Below are 22,049 nucleotides of genomic sequence, written 5' to 3' on the forward strand. Positions count from 1 at the left end.
TTCTTTCAAAAAAAACAAAAAAAAAAGAAGATAAAAGACACATTTTTTCCGGTAACAGCAACAAAGCGGCTGGCCGACATGGAGGTGATTATCATGTGATAGTGTGAGTTCTCAACCAATCAGCGCGTGAGATTTTCAATAATCGCCTGTGTATTGTTACTAATAATCGATAAATACGATTGAAAAATCGATAAATTTAATTGAAAATTTAATAAGTATAGATTCCTCACAAAATATGGGCTTACTGATTCATCAATTTCCAACATAATTAACTAATTTTATTGATTGATATTGGTATTATAAAGAAAATTGTTATATTTAGTTAGTTAAATCTTATAATTGTCAACAAATCTTTCAAAACATATGGGATTTATTCCTTTAATCTAGTTTACTACGGTATACAAAAAGAAGAGATAATTAGAAAATCCTTGGAATAAGTCCCGTTTTTCAATACAATAAAAAATAAAATAAAAATCTCTTGAAGTTGAATTGCTGATACACCTGGTTTTGAGTTCACCATTGGTAAATGTGAATATATAGACACTGATTCAAGGCTAACAATAAGGGCCACAGTGGTAACTTGGAACTCAAAAAAGGTCCATTAGAGAAACTTAACAAGAAATAACATTGGACTCTCCTGATGAATTTCAGAATTATTGCACTTGCAATTGTGCTTTAGAATAGAATGAGCCTTAAATTTCAAATACATAAGATATTTGCAGCATTCTTCGATCAATGACTCATTTCATGGCCAAAAATATTCACAAATACAAGTAAAGTAAAATATGTACAACTTCAATAGTACAAACACTTACAGAAATTCCAGGCTGAATAAGATATTTCCACACAAAATTGAGGCTGACCTTAGCAAATGAGAATTCAAAACTGGAGTACTCTGTCAAAACACTGAAAACAATCATGGCATTAAATATTTTATACATTTACCTGAGAATTTTCTGCAATTTATAGGGCTGAGAAAACTTGTATTTTGGATCAATTTTGAGCAACTAAATTCATTTATTCTATATACATGGTTTATTTAAGATTATTGGACTTTATCCATTCCCTGTTTTTTTTTAGTGTCATGCACATTGCACCCAGCTATTAAAAACAGATCACATGTCCTATTGTCCTATTGTCTAGTTTTTTCTTGTGACAAATATGACCTTTCTTAGAAATTTATCATTTTTTTAAGCTGAGTATTGCCTATATTTGGAGGTGGGCTTTTTTTTTTTATTTATTTATTTATTTATTCCTTTATTAAATAGCGTGTAAATTATTAATTACAAGCATGTGTTTTCAATACAAAATATATACATATTATTTACAAAGACATTTTTTTTTTTTTTTTATAGTTACAATAACAAAATAACTACACTATATATATGGGCTTGGAAACTGTTCACTGAAATAAAGAATTGTTGGAAAAAACTCTCAGACACAGACACTATATTTTCATTATTATTTTTAGTTTTCTGTTTAGGCCCTGGCTAAATGAGGAAACATGTTTACCGCGCGCATGTTTCCTCGATGTTTCCCCAGTTTAGTCACATGCGAAACATTGCTGCGTGCAACAAATTTTCCTTCAGTTTGCTGTGCGGCAGAAACATTTCATGTTTCCAAGACGCGTGGAAACATTGTTTCCTGATGTTTCCAGACAGTTTTGCCACCTTTTTGTGGTTAGTCCGTCGATAGACGGCTTAACCACTATGCTATCGCGTAATAAATATAACACAAATAATAAAACACATGGTTCGAATTTTTTATATGGCATTAAAAACCTCCAACACTAATAAAACCAAAATTTTTAAATAAAACTATCCAAAATGTACAAAAATTGAAAGTTATGAAAACTGCCTTAGGCCCTTCTGATTATCATGCGCATAATTTCTCATGTATGTACTGAGGTTTTACGTTTCACTTTTGACAAATTTTCAAAGTTCATGGGAAATACCCTTGGTCCGTTCTGATCACATGGTTGAACTCATGAATTATTAATGACTTTGGAAGACTTTTAGTATCATCTATCCTATCCTCATATAGTCTCCCCCACAGCCGCTTTCAGTGTCGTCACGCAACGCTTTCTCCCCTGAGTAGCGGCTGCTTACCCGAGCACAACATCCCTTTCCTATGAATTAACCAATCACGGCTTAGTTCTCGAAAACCAGGAACCATTCGCGCCATATGGAAAGCAAGATGCGCGAAGGCTTCGAGATAGCAGCTAAGAAATTTCGCATCAAACAGTTTAATGATCATCAGAAAGACACAATACGAAAGATTTTACAAGAAAAACAAGATTTCTTTGAAAATCTGCCTACTGGATATGGGAAATCGCTCAAAGGAATAAAATATTGGCGCTCTAGAGTATAGCCCAGTAATTTCTTTTGAGACAAGCTCGGGGACTTTTTGAATAACAGGAGTTCGAAGTTCTTGGCATTTCATATAAACTGCTAACGCGACGTTAGAAGGTTGGCCATAAGATAACGCTTTAGCTAACGATTCGTGTTCACTTTTCACGACTTTTCTAACAGTGTGAACAAAACAAAACAACTTTTCTAACAGTATCAAATTGAGCTAATCCTCGCAGTATACGCGAAGTAAATACCAGAACTGTGAGCGTTACCCAGAAGTTTACAATGAAGTAAAGTGGAAGTCAACGGTGTGACAGTGTCAGATTTAAAAGTTATCTAGCCTTTTTGCTATTTTCTTTAGCTTTACACTGCATTCGTTGTTCAAAATAAGTGATCTGCGCGGCTCATCTTCTTCGTTTATTAAAAATACTGTCAGACTTTATATTCGAATTCAATCTCTTAAATCTTGAGTCGTCTCGTTTAACTTCCATGAGTTTAAATTACGCTTTTTAAAAAAGTTTTCCAGTTTCTTTTTGCTTCTAATATTTTGGTACGAGCTCGATAGCAAGTACAAACCCGAATTCACTATCGGCCGATTAAAAAATGTCAATAGTTAAACTTTAAAACGATAAATCTTTTCTTTCTTTATGAACAAAGAAAACACTTAGTTCCGTCTCCAATAATTTTTTTTGGGCCATTAAACATTTAACAAGAACGAATTCAATTTTAATTTCCCAAAAATTTTCTCCAACTTCCACTCAATGCGTCTTAGAATTATTTCTCTAGTCTCGCGAATGTTTACAAGTTGTCAAATTCGAAACGTTTTGATTGGTTCTTGAAACACAATAACACTTATCTGGATTGGTTGAACACAAACAATAGGAGACTAATCCTCATACCGTCCATTTTACTTCTTTGGACTAACCACATGCGCTTCTTGAGCGCCTTTAATTTAATTAGGACACATTTAGGGAAACAAGTTTCTTCGTTCAGGGCCTTATATGATTATCATTTATGCAGACAGAAGTAAGAGGGGCTAAAGATTTTACAATACCGTTTATATAGGGATTCCTCCGGCCCATGCCACCCGCCTTATAAATCAAACTGCCGCATGGCAAACTCGTGGATACCCCCTCTGAATCTTGAAATATTGGGATTCGTTAACTTATAACGTTAACTTAATTGATTAACTTGGCAATGATTACGGTTCTGCTAAAAGAAACTTCATATATACTATGGATACTGAGACATAAAGCAGGGGCAGGTTTGATGATTTTGGCTGGGAGGGTTTATACGATTGTAAACTCGTGACAGATTAAATAAAAGAAGTAAAATGAAAAAGTAAAATGACGGTTTCTTGTCATTTAGAGGAGCCGATGGTGGTTTAGGGGGTTCAGTTTAACCATTCGATTCTGTAAAGCAAAAACAATGATTGCTTCGTAATGTTTAATATCCGTACGGTAAATACTCTGCAAAAGTACCTTGGGATAAATAAAACTAGAAAATATAGGGAGTGCTTTGTTAAAGTTAAATCAATTTCGCACTTAGCTTAGCTTAAGGTAATAAAGTGCTTGTTGTATGTGAATACTGTTATAAGATTTGAACTACGTAATATTAATTTGCTAACTCGATTTGGCCTCCCCATGCACTTCCGCCTTTGCATCAAGCTAAATGACATGAGGGTGCAATCCCCCTTTTCCAAAGTTATAGAGCTAATAGTTCTGAGGCAAATAACTCTAGATCTTACCAGTTAGGTCTAGTTGCATGCAAGTTCCTTCCTTGAAACGATTAAATCCATGTAAATTTACTATGTAGAGAGTACTTTCACTTTCATTTCACAGGGACGCGAGTTAATTAGCTGAAGCTTCGTATGTCCTGTTTGGACAATTTTTTATGACTGACCAATCAGCGAACGCGTGTATATATATATATGACATCATGGACACTGGTGAAAAACGCACTGCGCATGCGTTGGGAGAAAAAAAACAAAATGGCGGACAGTCGAAGAGTGTGAACATATAAAAACGAAGACATTCGACTTTTAATCACTTTTTTGTGGCTTCAATGGAAATAACAATTGATCACATCTAAAGGTAGGTTTTATTTTAACCAACAGGGCTATTTTATAAATATTCGTTTTGGAATTTTACAGATATTTTTGGATTTCTTTACATAGAATCCGACCATGTGATTATCTGCAAACACATCTTTTTTTTCTGGATTTCATATAAAAACTGTTAAAATTTGTAAGATTTTAATTACCAGTCAATTTAATTTCAGGCGTTTTAAAGCCATGTTAAATAATTTTAGTAAATGCAAGACTTTAATTTGAACCCCTATCTTAAGAAAACGAATTTGCAGATGTGAATACATGTATAAGCTTATAAATATCTATAACAATAAAACCTGCTAAAACATGAAAGAAACCGTTTATAAAAAATAAGCTTACACAATGAACTTCATGTGAGAAGCATAGGAATTTGAATTCTGGAGATCTGCCATTCTCAAAATAAGCAAAAACAAAAAAACTATAGCCAGTTTCAGAAGTTTATGTCTGAAATTATGAACCAAAACTGGAATGTTGAAAAATTTGAGGTTTTAGAGTGTTACAGTACTAAAAATCTACTGTACTACTACAGAGTATAAAGTGGGTTACTTTGATCCAATGGATAAAATCCACTCTTCCAACGACTGGACCCAGAACACTTAAAATAGTATTCAAATTTATGCTTCTCATATGATGCTGATTGCATTTTACATCCGTACATCTACTGAAAGTGTATCATGGTCAGTGTACAAAGGTTGAAGTTTGTGGCTAAGTGTGTGCATCTCATCCATTGTAATAGGCTGGAAATGTCATTGATGTGGCAAGATGCAATCAAAGCTCCATGTGGGTGGTGAATGTGGCTGTCCAGAAGAATGATATTGTTTTGTAGTCCTTTGACAAAAGTAAAAGTATTAGCGCAGAATGTCACTATTGCAGAACTTGAACCAGTACTGGATTTCATCATGGACCTTAAATAGTACTCCAGGTTACTTGTTGCTGGATCAGTTATGACAGCTGTAAAATTAACTGGCAGTTCTATACCCAGTTGAAATTTGCTAAGCTGTGAAACAAGAAGCCTTGAGGCCATTTCCACTTGTAGATGCACAGGTGCATGCTGGAATATATCATCATGGACTTTGTTTCCTTCTAGAATGGAAGACCTAAGTAGTGGTACCCATGCACTTGAAATACCATTAGGAAACAATTGTAGAACTGGCTTTGTAGTGTGATATTTGTTTGCCATGAGAAGTGCAATAAGGGTACAAGCAGTGCTACCATGCCTACCATTGATTGTGGATTGGGAAATCTGATGAGGAAAGAACCAGTAATGTGTAGAAGAAAGGCATTTGTACAGAATCGCACTTTGCTGATTGTACATGTGTGGTTGAGGAACTGGTGTTGTTTGTGGTCCTGGTGTGCCTGATGCAGAAACTGGATTATGGTGAATGGTGCTGGTTGGTGGTTCAGAAACCAGTCTTGTTTCATTCATCGGTTGTGGTACATTTGCTATATCCTGGACACATCTTTCCATTTGTTGATCCCAATCCAATGAATTGTAGAAGGCTGCAGGTCTTACATGTAATTGGTTATTTTCTGCTTCATCAATGCTTTGTGGTGTGCAACTTCTGTGCTTTGACTTTGTTGGCTCCAGAAGCGAAGAATTGAATTTTGCAGATAGCTCCTCAATTTTCTCCTGTAATTTGTCATGACATATGGGGCAGTTGGAAGTACCATCTAAACAGACATCATGAAAAGTGTGAAAACAGTTCAAACGACGGAAAGTGCCACTCCCTTTACAGCTTTGAAGATCACATTTGCTGTCAGGACAAGGATCAGTATTGGGATATTTCTCTTCGAAACTGTAACCCAGAGGCATACATGTACTACTGACATTTGTATCAAATGTTGGAAACCAGAATTTAATGTCTCCTTTTGGTTTACCATGTTTATCAAGATCTCTTGGTATCTGTGAAACAGGTAAGATTATAATTGAAATAAATGTCTTCAAGAGTTGCAGTTGTCTAAAAATAGGAAAAATTTTGTATGACTGTCTATGATTGCAATATGATTGGGTTTTGTGCATGTTTTTCAATTTTTAAGATTTTGAATTGTAAATGTAATTGAAAAAGAGACAAAGTCACATATTAATAAAAAAATCTTGCTAACTCTGTACATCTGTACTAAAGGGTTATTAAACTTGCTTGCTTGGTCTGCACAGAGAAATATCAGACCAAGGTCTTGAACGTATGGGCCCAAGGCTGCGGGCCGTGCAGAAAAAAACAAGGTCTGATATTTCTCTGTACAGACCAAACAAGCAAGTTTAATAATTTTTTTACTATATGACTTTGTAATTTTTTCTATAAATGAAAAATGAAGTCGTGTTTACAAACTACATGTAGGGTGTGCTAGAATCTAGAATTCAACAGTTCAGAGAATACATGTGCAACCATGCGAGGTAGATCCGGATAATAAGAAATATTCCCAAAGATTCCGACCATATGTAGGCAAATTGGCAAAATACAGACTGAGCTCGAGCCAATCAAATTACAGGAAATTATAGCTGTCAGTCATATAATAAAGAGAAATATCAGACCTTGGGCTATTCTGCACAAACCTTGCTGTGCTTATTTTATAATGTCAACACTTTGGTCTGATATTTCTGCAGTCAGACCTCATGCTCGGTTAAAAAGGTTCATGTTTAGTCAATAATGATCCTTCATTATTACCTTTGCACTTTTTCCAACGTTTTGAGCAACAGATGTAAACAAGTTGATCAGATATTCAGCACTCATCCCAGCTATAGTTGTCCAGTCCCTTTTGTGATTTCCCTTTGACGTATTCTTCACAAAATGTTTTTGGAATGAAATTTGAAAATTTTGAGCATTTATGCATTTTGCTACATTTTGAATAAACTCAGCAGAAGACCATGGTGTGATTTTGTTTCGAAGTTCAGAGTGAAATATTTCGACTTTCTTTTCTGTAAAAAGTGATAGCCAATTCTTTTTTGTTTCAAAATATTGTGGAAGTTTTTTCCTTTGGTGTTCAATGTCACTGAGCATTGACAGGGTTGACTTGTTATAATGTCTTCGTTTCCAAATGATAAACAGGATGGCAATCCTTACCATCACAGTAAGGTACTGTTCTAAATTACCACTTCGAAAGATAGCAAAGTACTGAAAAAATCCCAAAGGTACTACTTCTTCCAGAAGAAATAATACAAGTACATACTGAGGGTCTTTACACATAGTAAATTTGGCCATTATTCTGTCACGCACCATAAACCATCCAAGTAGCACTGAACTTATGAGCAGGGAACATTGATGTGGCTTAGGTTTTTGTGGGAGTGGTTTTGAAAATAAATGTTGATGCAATTTATCAAACAAAAAGTTATATTGTACGACCATCTGTTCTTGTAGATTTAAACTAACATGAAATGGACCTTGCTCAGGGATGAGGGAAGTTAGGATAGTGTTATGGCTGTTAGCTTGAGCTATTAGCTTCTTGATATAGAGCCATGTTGGCCAATCACCAGGTGTTGGTACTAGGTTTTTTTTCATGTATTCTCTTAATTCTGGAGCAACTCTTAGAATGTGATTCAATGCTTTTTTATAGTCTTCCATGCTTTTTAGTGTTTGTTCTCTTTCATCAATAAGTAGACAAGACTGCAGGGTTTGTAAATCGCTTTGGGCATGGCTGGAATAAATGCTAATAAGAAAATAATACAAAATGTCAAATCTCAAAAATATTAATATCAATTATTATAATTTAGTCAATCACTGGATATGAGCAAGCGCATAGTCTGATTGGCTACTCTACTAAGTAATAGGCTATCAGCTTGTATACTATGAGTAGAGAAACACACTTTCTAATGAAAAATGATAACGGAACATTTATTTTTTTCATGATCCAGTGATTGACTGTATAATAAAACAATTATTCCACTCTCATCATAAATGGCTGCCGAGTTGGCTATCAGCTCTTGTACGACTCGACTTAATAATTGTTAAATGTTATTTATGGTCATCTGATTGCATTACATGTACGAAGACATACCCTAATTCTTTAACTTGACTTTCAACTGATTCAGGTGTTATTGATTTGTATTTTTCAGGAAGACCCTCCAGAAAGGTGCAACTGCAGTCTAGGAACTTGTCAACTAATTTCACCACATCATCATGGCTTATTCCCCCACGACAATCTTTAGTCACTTGTTTTACTTTGATTTTAACTGTTCTGTGGATGCTTAAACTGTCTTGTGGTCTAGGAATCGATGCAACACTTGGCATGTCTAATAAACTGGTCATCATGTCGATTGATGTAGATTTCTTGAGGTCTAATGGTTGTTTTGGGGAGCTGATCACATGGAAGTCATCAATCATGTTAATTACCAGACAAGATTTCTGTTGATGTGAATGTATGAAAATAAGAATTATGTTGATTGCATAAACTTCTTGTTTATAATAACAAAATGAAACAAGGTTTGAAAATTCTCTACAATACAGACCATGCAAGCTAGTTGAATATGATTATTTTATGCACTTGTGCATGTGTGCAGTCAATAAATTGATTAATCAATAAACAGTCAAATAATACAGTACTGTAAATATATAAAGTTGTTTTGGTACTCACATCAATTGCAGTTGTAATTTGTGATTTTAAAAGCGATCCATGACCATTCACCATTTTCTTTCTTTCAGCATCTATAGATCTTCTGTGAATAGAGTCACCCATTATGTAACCAGCTGACTGGCCAGTCCTTGATAAACCGTGATTAGAAAGAAAAAGTCCACTATCTCTTTGTAAATGGGATGTTTTCTGTGACCTATATGGAAAACACAAACATCATTTTATTGATTTGACTTAAGCATTAAAAAACAGTTTTCCGCGTATTATACTCTGATAAAAACACACGGGATGTGAAGAGAACACTTGAGAAGAATATAACTCACCTAAAGTATGCAAGGGTATGCAGTAAAACAACAGTCCTTTGTTCTAGTATCTCTTTCCTGGTACCAGTATTCTGTATTCTATTGTCATCTCTAGATATGGAGTGAAGAAGCATATCATAAAGACCAGGAGAAGTCTTTTCAGCAAATGCCCTCATAAGTTTAGGATTGTACAGGTCTGGTCCCATGGTCTGATAGTGGTTGTACAAGGCACACTGGAATTTAGCCACAAGGTTTTCAAACGTCATTCCTGAAAACATAAATTTTGTTTGTGTGTGAACATTAATTTGTAAAATTAATATATAGTGCTCCCACTAATACTTCCTGTAATATAAATGTTTTCTTTAGATATAAACATGCAGCGTTATGTGAGTGTTTGTGTCAAGGGCAAAGATGTGGTTGTTAAAAATAGTTGTAATGTACTTAGAGTATAGTACTAGAGTTACCACATCATATAGTGAGGTCATTAAACCTGTGTAATAGATATTACACTAACACTCTGTTCCATTGTTTTCTTTTGAGTCTGTTTGACTGTTATAATAATACTTTTACAAGCAATTTCTATTTCATGGATTAAATGCCCTCAACATGTTATTTAATGCTAAATCTATTGCTTTAATGTTTATTGCTCTGGAGATTATTTGCAACTAAAACCTATGATGAAATTTATTTATGTATGCTGCATAACAGAATTGAAATACCATCATTACCTTTCATTGTCTCAGACTTTTCCAGTTTTCCAGTTTCTTTCCAAACACCAGATTCAACGAGTACCTGACCATTCTAATAATAATTTTAAATTCTGTTAGACAGATAATCTGAGTGGAGACGGTATTCCCACTGCAGGTGTATATGAATCTTTGTCTCGACCCCAAGACCATAATAATAATAAATAAGAAGAAGAAAAACAAGGTAAAAAAAATAATAGTATGCTATATGTAAATGTATAAAGTATAGGGATATATGGTTTATCCCCAGCAAGCTGTAACAAGTTTTTGAAACTGTAAAATAAAAGAAACACAGTGGAAACAATATATCGTTGAAACACTATTACTAAATTGTACAGAATAGTATTACCTGAACAATATAATTAGCATAAAACAGTATAACTTAGCATTACTAATATTCACATATATATTGTTTGCACTTTATTGTAAAAAGGAGAAAAATGATACAATAAAGTTGTTGTTGTTAGAGACTTGTTCTAATTTATTTATTTACTTACATAATTCATATATTTAATTATATGTTAATTTTTTATTTATTTTTATTAATATTAGAGAGGTTTTCATAAACTTGTGAAATTCATACTCATTTATTTAGTGCTATTCCGCTTAAAGTCTTTTGTTTTCTATTGTTCAATACCTGCTATTAGATAGTAAATAGTATTAGTTGTTTCACGGGTTTTTAAAAACCACTAATTTTTTAAATTATTTTTTGCTTTATTTTATTAGAGTGCTCACACTAAATCCGTGAAACAAATACTAATTTTTAGCACTAAATAGTGATAATTAAACAATAGAAAATAAAGGATTCTGCATGAAGTAGTACTAATTAGTACTATTTAATGTTCACGGTTTTAGTGCATGCACTCTATTATTTTTTTAATAACTTAAATAATAATAATAATATGATAATTGTTAATCACTGAGATTTCAGTTTATCCACATAAAAACTACTACCTTTTTCGTTTTGATTTCTGGTGGAGAGGGTGTTTTTTTTTCTAGATACATGTTTTCATTCTACAGAAAAAAAATGAATTTCAATTTTAAACTGAATCATCCATGCATTTTAAAACTCGTTTTTATTCATTTTTATTTACCTGATGGTTTATATTATTGTCATATTGTAGTCTCCTTCGTGTTTTGACATAGTTGTTATCGATGATTTGGTCGGAAACCTATCAATGAAATTTTTTACCATTGTTTATTGTTCATATTTTGACTGTCGATGGTTTAAAATTGTTTCGTAAGCTTACCCTTTTTCTCAATGTCTTCGTAGTCGGCGTTTCATCTTTCGCCGTTAACATTGCGTCCGCATTTTGTTGACATTTGTTGCACCATCTTGTGCCAGGTTTATATCCATTTTTCTTTTCACCAGCTGTGTCCAAAATTCTAAACATTCGTGTTGGAATTGGATGTTTGTGGAGTGTTTTGCTGTGTCCCCACGTCGAAGGACAGGAGCACCGTCGATCGCTTTTCATAACTTTGTTTTTATGAAAAATACATATGTTTTCTCCTTCACTTACACCAGCAGCACGAGCAAGATTGATGTTACATGGACTGACACGACCATAGCATTGCTTTCTTCTAGTTTGCGTCGAAAAAACGCATTTTTTATCACCAACCGAGCCTACATTGTTGACAAATTGAGACAATGCCAAAATGCAAATTAGCCATGCTGGATGTCGTCGTCGGGCCGCGAGTGGCGGCATTTTCAAATGATTATTTTTGCTTTGTATAAACAAAAGTTTTTTTGTATAAATCAGCAGTGTATCACAATCGAAATTATCTTGCTATTGCGAAAAGGACAACCTTAAGTTTTCAGTATTTTTCTTAAGTTTTGCGATTTTGAAAAAATAATCAAAACACCGGTATCAAAAAATATAAGTTGCCCTTAGTTACGCTACGCCATCTCCGAGCGTGCGCAGTGCGTTTTTCACCAGTGTCGTGAGTGAGTGAGTGAGCGAGTGATACATTTGCATATTCAGACCCCTCACAATAACTCGTTTCTACGCTTCGCGTATCCACGAGTTAAAAAGTCCTCGAGCTTGTAAGCGGCTGTGGGGGAGACTAGGCCCAAATAAGAGCGCACGACAGTGCTATCTCGACAAGATAGTCTCATACAAAACAAACTCATTACTCATATATTGAAAACTAAAAATATATATTATAATATATATATTGAAAACGATATTGAAAACTATGTTGAGCCTCCTAATTGGAGGATAAATGAGGCCATAATTTTCAGGAATTTATTCAGCCCTTCAGGGAATTTATTAATATAAACAGACCAACAACAACAACAACAAAAAATGCATTGTTGGTTGTGAATTAAATCAGACCCATTGTGGAATCTTGAATCTCTTCCGATGAATTTTAAGATAATTCAGCCTTTTGCTCATGGGATTTTCAAATTCATTCTTAGAACAATCGAAAAACCATATCTTTGCAATAATTTAATATTAGTTTATTGTGATCGATAACGATCAACATGGCAACATTGTCTTAAAACTATATCTATTTCTTTGCAATCATGTGATAGATAGGTTTTTGCTATATATACAGCAGATTTGAAACTGAACAACTGCAAAGATCAATGAAAACAGTCGTTCAGCAATGTCATGTACTATATATAAAAACGAGCAGCAGTATATATAAAAACGAGCAGCAGTGTTTATTCAAATGTAAAAGTTTTAAATAAAAATCATGGTTCAAATTCTTTATATGGCATTAAAAACCTTCAACACTAATAAAACCAAAAATTTTAAATAAAATAATGGAAGATGTACAAAAATTGAAAGTTATGAAAACTGCCTAATTAGGCCCTTCTGATCATCATGCGCATAATTTCTCACGTATGTACTGAGGATTTACGTTTCACTTTTGACAAATTTTCAAAGTTCATGGGAAATACCCTTTCTTGATTTTATATACAAGTTCATTTCCTTGGTCCGTTCTGATCACATGGTTTGAACTCATGAATTATTAATGACTTTGGAAAACTTTAGTATGATCTCTCCTGTCCTCATACCGTCCATTTTACTTCTTTGGACTAACCACATGCGCTTCTTGAGCCCCTTTAATAAGCCTGAAGCGAGATGACGTTTTACCCCCGTCTCTAGACCATAATCCTTTTCACACTGCTTTTGTTGTTTAATTATGACTATTGTTAATGTATTCTCTAAGGAATCAAAAATTTTAATATGAAAGAATTTTAAAAACTATTATGGTATAGAGTCGGGGGTAAAACGTCATCTCGCTTCAGGCTTATTAACGATTATCAGAGGGTAGCTATATGTTTCATAGTAGTAGAGAAAAGAGATGTGTTTATTAATCTGCTGACAGGCTTCGGAGAATCTCTTGTTAAGCTTTAATTGTCCGTGTTGATGACCTTATGGCCTCCTATGCAGCAGCTATTAGTTTCGCCATGCAACGCTTACTCCCCTAAAAGTGAGCGTGGCATGACGACACGGAGGGAGGGACGACATGGAGAGGGAAGGGGAATAACATGTTAATAATTTTCACATGTAAAAATATTGTTGCCATGTGTATTTAAGCTATTATCACATGTAAAAATATCGTTGCCATGTGTATTTAAGCTATTAGTTTATAAATAAAAACTTTTTATAATAATAAAAAGCTTATTAAGTTGATTTTATGGATAATTATTATATAATAAACAGAATATAATATAACATGGGCGCTTGGAGATACAAAATTTATTTTCTTATGTCGAAAATCTCTCACTCGTTTGCTGCGCTCACTCGTGAGTGATCTTTTCAACACTCAAAGTCGTATCTCTGCAAACCCACGTAATATCCTCTATTTATCCATTCCCTGTTTTTTTTAGTGTCACCCAGCTAAAGCAGATCACATGACCTATTGTCTATCTTCTTGTGCCCAGACATGATTTGCCCTTGATATATTTATATTATTTATATGTGGTACAGTCTTCAAAAACTGGATTATCTATTTGTTAAAATCCAATTCCAGTCTTCAAGATCTGTAACTAGCAGTTTTTATGTCAATGACTCACTATCCATGAGCCATTAATATACTACATATTATTTGCTTGAAATTTTTTTGCCTAACCCAATACAATCAATATGGAGCGAACAAAACTTACTTGTCTTCTGATATACTTGTAACAACAAATATGACTTTTCTTAGAAACATTATTTCAAGCTCTATTGCCTATTTGGAGGTGGCCTTGGAAACTGTTCAATGAAATAAAGAATTGGAAAAACTCTCAGAAAAATTAATTTAGCTGTGGGCACAGACACTATATTTTAATTATTAGCGTTTTCTGTTATGATTAGAGTGCTTTTAGTCTCACTGTTGAATAGGTGATGACGTCAACTAAATTAGACAAGTTATTTACTATTTTATATAATTAGGTGACGTCACCTAAATTTGAAATCGTGTGAAAAAAAGACAAAACTCGGGGGGACACAGTCATCCTATAAAGTCCTAATATTGTTCTAATTTTTCTCTGAAAATATACGAGAAAGCTTGTATATTGAAGATCCACAGCCTTGTAAAGTGCTTTATTTTATTAGCTCTACAGTTAATGGCAATGCAGGACAGAGAATACCTGGCGTGTTGTTCTGAACTCATCAATAACTATGTTGATCGTGTATTAGTTTTTTCGAGATATGAAATGAAGAAGGTAAAGCAAATTGAACTGGGACTCTCAGTTGTTTCAAATCATTTTATTTCTTAATGGTCTATCAAATTTGCGTGCCGAATTTATATTTTTATATACTCAACAACAGTTGGGAATACCGCCAGCAAATTAAGCAGGCTAAACTCATTATGGTTCATTCGCTATTTTAGTATTGCTTCAAACTTTACAACATACTTACAAGACTCCAACTACGTTGAACTAGTTTGCTACAAGTTAAATCCTAACAGAACAAAACTGAAAGTTTTATATAAGTTGTTAGATATGCCACAGGCAACCCAAGCTCACTACATTTATAAGAGAATGTATGGGGATTTAGAATATGGCGTATTTTATTTGGAAAAACGGGAATAAAAGTTTTAACTGGTTAACGAGAACAATGCTGAACAAAAAATTTTCCGGGCCAGGGTATAGTGGGTAGGTAGGATAATGCGCTGTATTCTGTTGACCCCCACTCCCCGAGTGTTGAAATTTTGTATGGTTTTCAGTCGTTGGCCGTAAAAGGTAGGCGACCAGCCGTTGTCACGGATTTGCAGGCGTTCGTTGCAGTAACATTTTAAAGTTTAAGGGAGGACACTCAAAACTAGCTGGAACTGTATGCAGGAGCTCAAAATAAACAAATTGACACAACAGTAAGTTGACAAACTTTTATTCACGTTTTTCCAAATAAAATACGGCATATTCTAAATCCCCATACATTCTCTTATAAATGTAGTGAGCTTGGGTTGCCCATAGTTAATAGATTAACTATGGGTTGCCTGTGGATATACAGATTATAGTCTGTTCTTTGTCAAAAGTCAAAAGATTGATTCACTTCACTTAACACTGATCTATGCTTCCCCCCTGATTTGCTCGACCATTGGCTGGCGGGCTTTCACTAATGTAGGTGACGTCACCTAAATAACTAACTAAATTTACTAAATTTATTTAGTTATTCAACAGTGAGACTAGTCTAAAAGCACTCTATCATTTTATGCAGACAGAAGAAAGAGGAGCTAAAGATTTTACATTTATTGTTTATAGGGATTCCTCCGGCCCACCCGCCTTATAAATTAAACTGCCGCATGGCAAACCCGCGGATACCCCCTCTGAATCTTGAGATATTGGGACTCGTCTTTCGCTAATGAAACTTCTCTCGATCGACTTTATAAGAACTCATTTTGATTATCTTAACTTAACGTGAACTTATCAATTGATTATCTTGATTACGGTTCTAATAAAAAAAACTTTATATACTCTACTGAGACATAAAGCAGGGGCAGGTTTGATGATTTTGGCGGCAAGGAGGGTTCGTAATGTTTAATATCCTTAAAATACTGCAAAAGTACCTTGGGATAAATAAAACTAGAAAATATAGGGAGTGCTTTGTTAAAGTTAAATCAATTTCGCACTTAGCTTAGCTTAAGGTAATAAAGTGCTTGTTGTATGTGAATACTGTTATAAGATTTGAACTACTATTTATAGCCTCACCATGTACTTCCGCCTTAATTTGCATCAAGCTAAATGACATTACGGTACAATCCTCCTTTTCCAAAATATAGAGCTAATAGTTCTGAGGCAAATAACTCTAGATCTTACCAGTTAGTTGCATGCAAGTTCCTTTCTTAAAACGATTAATTCCATGTAAATTTACTATGTAGAGAGTACTTTCGCTTTCATTTCACATAACGAAGCTTCTAGTATCTCTTTTCCAATGTGGAATATCCGCTGGTCAAGATAGTGCAGGCTAAGTATTATATTTTCCCCCGACTGAAGTATCATATTTTGAGAGAAAAGTAAGTCGTATTTTCGGATTTCAAGTATTATTTTTAAGAATGTTTAAATCAACGTTTATATATACCGTAAGAAGTATTATATATTTCAATCAATGTTTATATACCGTAAGAAGTATTATATATTTCGATCAATGTTTGACTATTCCATTAGAAGTAGTATATATTTTAAACAATGTTTATCTATGTGTAGGAAGTCTTACAAATTATACATGGAAGTATTTTTGTCTAGTTTGGCACGCCATAGCCTCGTGTCCTGTTCATGACTAGCAGCAGGTAGGGGGACTCGCGATCGATGCCAAAGATATACGGGTTTAACTCGCGGATTTACGAAGACGGGTACAGCAGATTTACCGCAAACGGAGGTTAAAATATTCCTTAGATATACATGGCCACCATCAACGACATTCAAAACAAAACTGTGCGCAGGCTCGGAAATCAGGTGATGGATAACTCAGACGCTGACTTTGTCTTCGCTACATTTATGGAGGGAAAGACAGACAAAACTATGAATCACAAAATGGCTGAAAAGATAATCAACAGAATGCCGGCCGGTGACTACCGTTTGGAGTTGACATTCGTAAAGTACTTAGACGGTGAGTGGATAATAGAAAAGGGTCGTAATCCTATCAGAGCGTCTGGTAAGCAGAACCTGTTCGTTTTGAATAAGCACACACGACCGGGAGCACTTGAGGGAATAGACATGCTCTTCTACGAGGTCGCTTACCCGGTTACCGTGGTCATCTACGGTGCATACGAAATTAAGAAGCCGGACGTTAAGAAGCTTAAACCAATGCGACATCCTGGTAACTGCGTTGGGAAGCTGGTTAGGGAGTTTTTCGAGGATTCCTCTCGGGGGTGGTAAGCTTACGCCAAAAAGAAGAGAAGCCATCAGGAAATGGGAGCATTCTACTCGTAAAACTGGAGGAACCATCGAAAACATCAAGAAGTTGGAAACCACGTTAGGAAGGCGAATCCATGTGAAAGATATCACCGACGGCTTTATTTACCCAGGAACGCATAAATACGAAGGCAAAGGTGCTCCCATAGTCATTTACCAACACAACGCGCACGCGTGGAGGGAGTTGAGGTTCCCAAGAAAGAAGGAGACAAAGGTCTATAAGAATTCCCCATTGACAGAATTAGTTCATGAGAATTCTATTTGGTTAATGGATTCAGAAGGATGTCAATTCATGACGCAAGATGGTACTTTATACCGACCAGAAGTGGAACATCAACGCATTAAAAGCGCCTGCGAAACCCTTGGTGAGGACTTTTCAGACGAAGTGCTCAGCTCTCGCAGCTTGGACTTCTTAGCCGCGAAGAAAAGGAACGGCTGGAAACCTACCCCAAAAGAGTTCAAAGATATCTCCAAAGCTTGCGTAGAACACGGTCACGGCGGTCTTTGGAATATGGAGTACAACGAAGACGAGTACGTGTCGTTGGATATGAAACACTGTTACCCCGCCAGTTTCAAAGGCCTTGGGGATTGTAAGGAGTATTATGACCGTTACGGACATCCAGACTCCCAATTCTTTAGGGTGTCACTACCGGGTTACTACGACGCCCCAGCAACGGGGTTCATCAGACTGACCACCTGGGAGTTAGCAAAAGACTTACATCCCATAATTTACGCGTGGTATGGGAAGCACCTGCAGGAGAAAGAATGGATACCCATACCCCTACTGAAGTTCCTCGAAGAGCGCAAGCTTTTAAAATACACAGCGCATGAAGCCATACTCTGCCATAGCGCCTTTACACAATGGCTTCCAGAGCACAACCCCACAGCGCGTGTGGTCATAGGTAAATTCACACAGGGCGCAAAAGAAGGCGAAAAACACATGCAGCGACGCTTAATAACAGACGCCGGTGAGCTAAGCTTCCTCATAAAACGTGCACATGACCAAGGAACAATGGTATCCGTAGAGAAATGGGACTACTTCATAGAAAGTCAAAAAGAACAGAAATGGAATGCGCTGTGTTATTACCAAGACCATCGACCACAGTATTACCATCTGCGTGCCAGCATGCTAGCATATGCGCACATCAATCTCTTAGCAATGCTGCTACGGTTTGACAAAGAGGACATCCCACGCGTAGCCACGGATTCCTTGTATGTAAAGCCAGAAGTGTTAGAGAAGATGCAGGAGTTCTACACTGCCGATGAACTTGCAGAAAGTGGTCAATGGCGCGTCAAAGATGAGGAGATAAAAGCATGGAGAGGCCGTGTAGAATATCACGGAGAACATCTTTACGGTAGCGTGGAACCAACCGGGGAGCCTCTACCGTCGGTTGCGGACCCAATCTCTTACCAACGCTTCTCTTACCTTTACGGAACGGGAGGCAGTGGTAAAACTACCAGGGTTTTGGAACTCTTTCCAAAGATAAAGGTGTTAACGCCAACGCACCGTCTGGAAAGAGAATTAACGGAGATGGGTTACGACGCGCAGACCTACCACAGCTTCTTCCGCTGGAATGGTCAAAAGTGGGTACCAGAAGCCATCCACGACATACCCCCGGTGATACTTTGGGATGAGATTTGCACCGTTCCTTTAGAAATCCTGCAGGAATTTGTAGAATTCCTCCGTGGAAAGTGTCAAGTGATATTCGCCGGAGATCCTTGCCAGCCTCCTCCAATAACCGGAGAGATGCCCCATAAATGGTTAAAAGAAATGGTAGACCACTCCGAAGAAATTAACACCGACTACCGCAGTAAGGATCAAATAAGAAACCTGAAAGCAGAACTTCGGGGCCTTAGTGACGCGGAACAAAACAAGATACTACGCAAGAGGGTACGAGCGAAGAAATACGAGGACTTCCTTCACACATGGCATCCAAAGGATTTGGTGCTAAGCAGCAAACGCGCATCACAGTCTCGCATACAGAAAGACTTGCTAAATATACACCGAGAGCGCTTCCCTACACATCCCGTACCTGTTTCTTACAAACCCCACGATACCCGAATGCAAAAAAGAGATGTCTGGGTACCTGGTACCGACATCCAACTACAAAATGCTGTAACACATGATAAGCCTGGGTACCCATAGAAAAGGTGGAAAAAATTACCTCCCACCCAGATTGGCGCTTAGGTTACTGCATGACAGTCCACAGCGCGCAGGGGCTTACCATAAAAAAAACCTTATGGATCATAGACCAGCGGCTGTGTTGGAGCAACCTTATCTACACCGCTGTAAGCCGTGTGGAGTACGCAAAACAGTTAAAAAGAGCCTGGGGGCCACAAATGCGTTACGACCGCACCCCAGAAGACATAGCAAAGGAGAACATTGCTAAGAAACTCCTTCGCTACAAGCGGCACGACGAAGAAAAGAGCAAAGATCCCCGCTATGCGGGGATAAAGTTTGACCTATGCGTGGACGACGTCTATAAGAAAGGGGCACGGTGTGCCAAATGCAACATACCTCTACTATGGAGGTTTGACCCGAATGATGATCAGCAGTTCTCCGTGGATCGTATCAACAACAAACGCGGGCATTGCAGAGGCAACGTAAGGCTGACATGCCTAGAGTGTAATCGGGCGCGTGGTGCTGCGCTACTCTGAGTCTTTGGGGACTATGAGCAGCTCTTCCATGACGAATCCGCGACTTGGGCCATTTAGGTAATACAACACGGGTTGCCCTTCCTTGGTGACGGACTTTGAAATCTCATACGTTTCCAGGGACCAGTTAGGATCCGTGGCTCTCTTACTGCCACCTTCGAGTTCCCCCGGCTGATAGAGGTATCTGACCACTATGTCGCGGGGTAGCTTTTTTTCCTTCAGTCCGACCGCCCTCGAACTTCTGACGTAGGACTTGTGTTCCACGTGTTTCTTTTTTATGGCATCCTTGGGTTTTATTCCCGTAGCCCTGGCCGCCTCGTTGTTCAAAGCCGCGACGACCTGGGGGAGCCTCTGAGTCCATTCCCTGTTGCGTTTGGAGGGATCTTCCAGCTCTTTCCAATACTGGTACCCAAAGAGACGCTCGGCCAAGGTCTTATTGAATCTTTCGACGATGCTCTGACCCCTGTGGTACTCAGCTTCGGCTCTCCTAATCTTAGTGTCGTGGTCTTTCAGGGTCTTAGTAACCACGCCCATGAACTCCGTCCCCGCATCCACTTGCAGCAGCTTAGGCCATTTCAAGACGCGCTTATAAATCCTACCTAGGGCTTCTGCGACTTCCCCAGAATCCTTGCTGGTTATGGGTTTCGGCGTCCTTATATCTGCTTGCGATATCGACTACGGTCAAAGCGTATCTATAGGTCTTCTTTCTCACCTTGTCGTGCGGCAAGAAAAGCAAATCCGCCTGATGAACTTCATTGGGGGTATTTACGGTGAAGCTGGGGCCTGGGAATGTACTTGGGCACGGGAAGATAAACCTGCCAGAGGGTTTGTTTTCTTAGCCAGTTCTTAGCCGTTTCATCTGATACCCTGGCCGCGGTCGCGAGTTTCTTGATGGCCGACGCTCCTTTCCAATAGCCTTCAGGGCCCATAGTAAATCCTTTTGAGTTTGTCCTCTACGCGGCCCATTATATGAATTCCAAAACAAGATTGATCTTACGTCCGTTGAAATCCACCGTCTTTCCGTCCACTTTGAAGGTGATGTTTATGCTTTCTACCAAATTAGACAAGTCATAGCTTAAAGAAATGGGAGTGTATTCTACCAGATCGAATGGATTACCTTTGGGCAGGAACTTAGACATAAGAGAAGACTTTTCTCCATTGTTGTAACTATGGACTAAATCGCAATAGACTTCGTAAGAGGATGCGACTTTCCATTCACGGGTATGGCTGTGTCGGTAATTGTTTTGCCCGAGGCACATAATAAAGATCCAATGGGTCAGACTTTCCAAACGTTACTGAATAGTTTGGCATATTATGTTTGAAGGTCATTTCGTGCGGCAATCCGTGGTGAGAGTATAACCGTGTTTTGCTATTCCTTAGCAAGGGTGATTGGTGTGTAATGTCCATCGGGCAGCAATACGCCTTGATAATTGCCGCGCCTTTATGCTCAGTGACCAAGGCATTGACTAAATTTACCAAGAATTGTACAAAGAGCAACTAACCAGCTAACCTTATGGGCTTTGATGGGGGGATTCAGATAAGTGGTAAAGTTATTTTTATCGCTTTCCAAAAAGACGATCATATATTACAGGGGACAAGTCCCCTTCTAGTGATCTGAGCTGCGCTCAGAGCAGATACGCCAAAGCTACGCCTCCTGCCAGCCCTGCGACTCCTACGAATACCAGCTCATTGTCTTTTTGTTTCTTAGAAGGCTGGTAGTAATTCTTAAACTAGAAGGGCATTTTTTCCGTTTTTTTAACCCCAGTTAATGCCGAGGGGTCGTGCTGCGCATAGAGCTTAAAGGCCGTAGGCTGTAATTTTTCAGAAGTCTTATCCGACCTGAATTTTGTCTGGTAGTTCTGTCCAACCCAATACCTGTGAAAGCTTGTATTATTTCATTCAAAGCTTGCAACCCCGTTACTCGTGATATGTAATCTGCAAGCGCTTAAATGAATGGGTGCCTCTTTTTTT

At 37.2% G+C, this 22,049-nt stretch overlaps 3 protein-coding genes across 5 annotated transcripts in view; all 3 read right to left on the minus strand.

The window, feature by feature from the left end:
* LOC116299220 (uncharacterized) overlaps positions 1-4,227 on the minus strand; it is a 28,408-nt gene extending 24,181 nt beyond the window's left edge. For 2 of the 3 annotated variants that reach the window (XR_016121572.1, XM_089039268.1), the window contains exons 1-2: positions 4,099-4,227; positions 816-906 (exon numbers count right to left, since the gene is read on the minus strand). The gene's annotated coding sequence lies outside the window, so the exon portion shown is untranslated. The remainder of the gene's footprint in view (positions 1-815; positions 907-4,098) is intronic. The other variant, XM_089039270.1, reaches the window with a different exon arrangement.
* A 470-nt stretch (positions 4,228-4,697) lies between these two features.
* Positions 4,698-8,854, minus strand: LOC148905825 (uncharacterized). Its single transcript, XM_089038882.1, has 3 exons — positions 8,452-8,854; positions 7,119-8,103; positions 4,698-6,463 (listed from the first exon to the last, which is right to left on the minus strand). Exons 1-3 carry the CDS (start codon positions 8,775-8,777, stop codon positions 5,120-5,122), a joined length of 2,655 nt encoding a protein of 884 aa, XP_088895008.1. The 5' UTR covers positions 8,778-8,854; the 3' UTR covers positions 4,698-5,119.
* Positions 8,855-9,343: 489 nt separating this feature from the next.
* LOC148905826 (uncharacterized) lies at positions 9,344-10,154 on the minus strand. The gene is made up of 2 exons (XM_089039233.1): positions 10,055-10,154; positions 9,344-9,594 (listed from the first exon to the last, which is right to left on the minus strand). The coding sequence occupies exons 1-2, from the start codon at positions 10,059-10,061 to the stop codon at positions 9,344-9,346; spliced, it is 258 nt and encodes an 85-aa protein (XP_088895359.1). The 5' UTR covers positions 10,062-10,154.
* Positions 10,155-22,049: the final 11,895 nt, after the last annotated feature.

Source organism: Actinia tenebrosa, unplaced genomic scaffold, assembly GCF_029948245.1.
Source record: "Actinia tenebrosa isolate PJP-AT-01 unplaced genomic scaffold, QUT_ActTen_1.0 PGA_scaffold6__47_contigs__length_16458017, whole genome shotgun sequence".
Lineage (NCBI taxonomy): Eukaryota > Metazoa > Cnidaria > Anthozoa > Actiniaria > Actiniidae > Actinia > Actinia tenebrosa.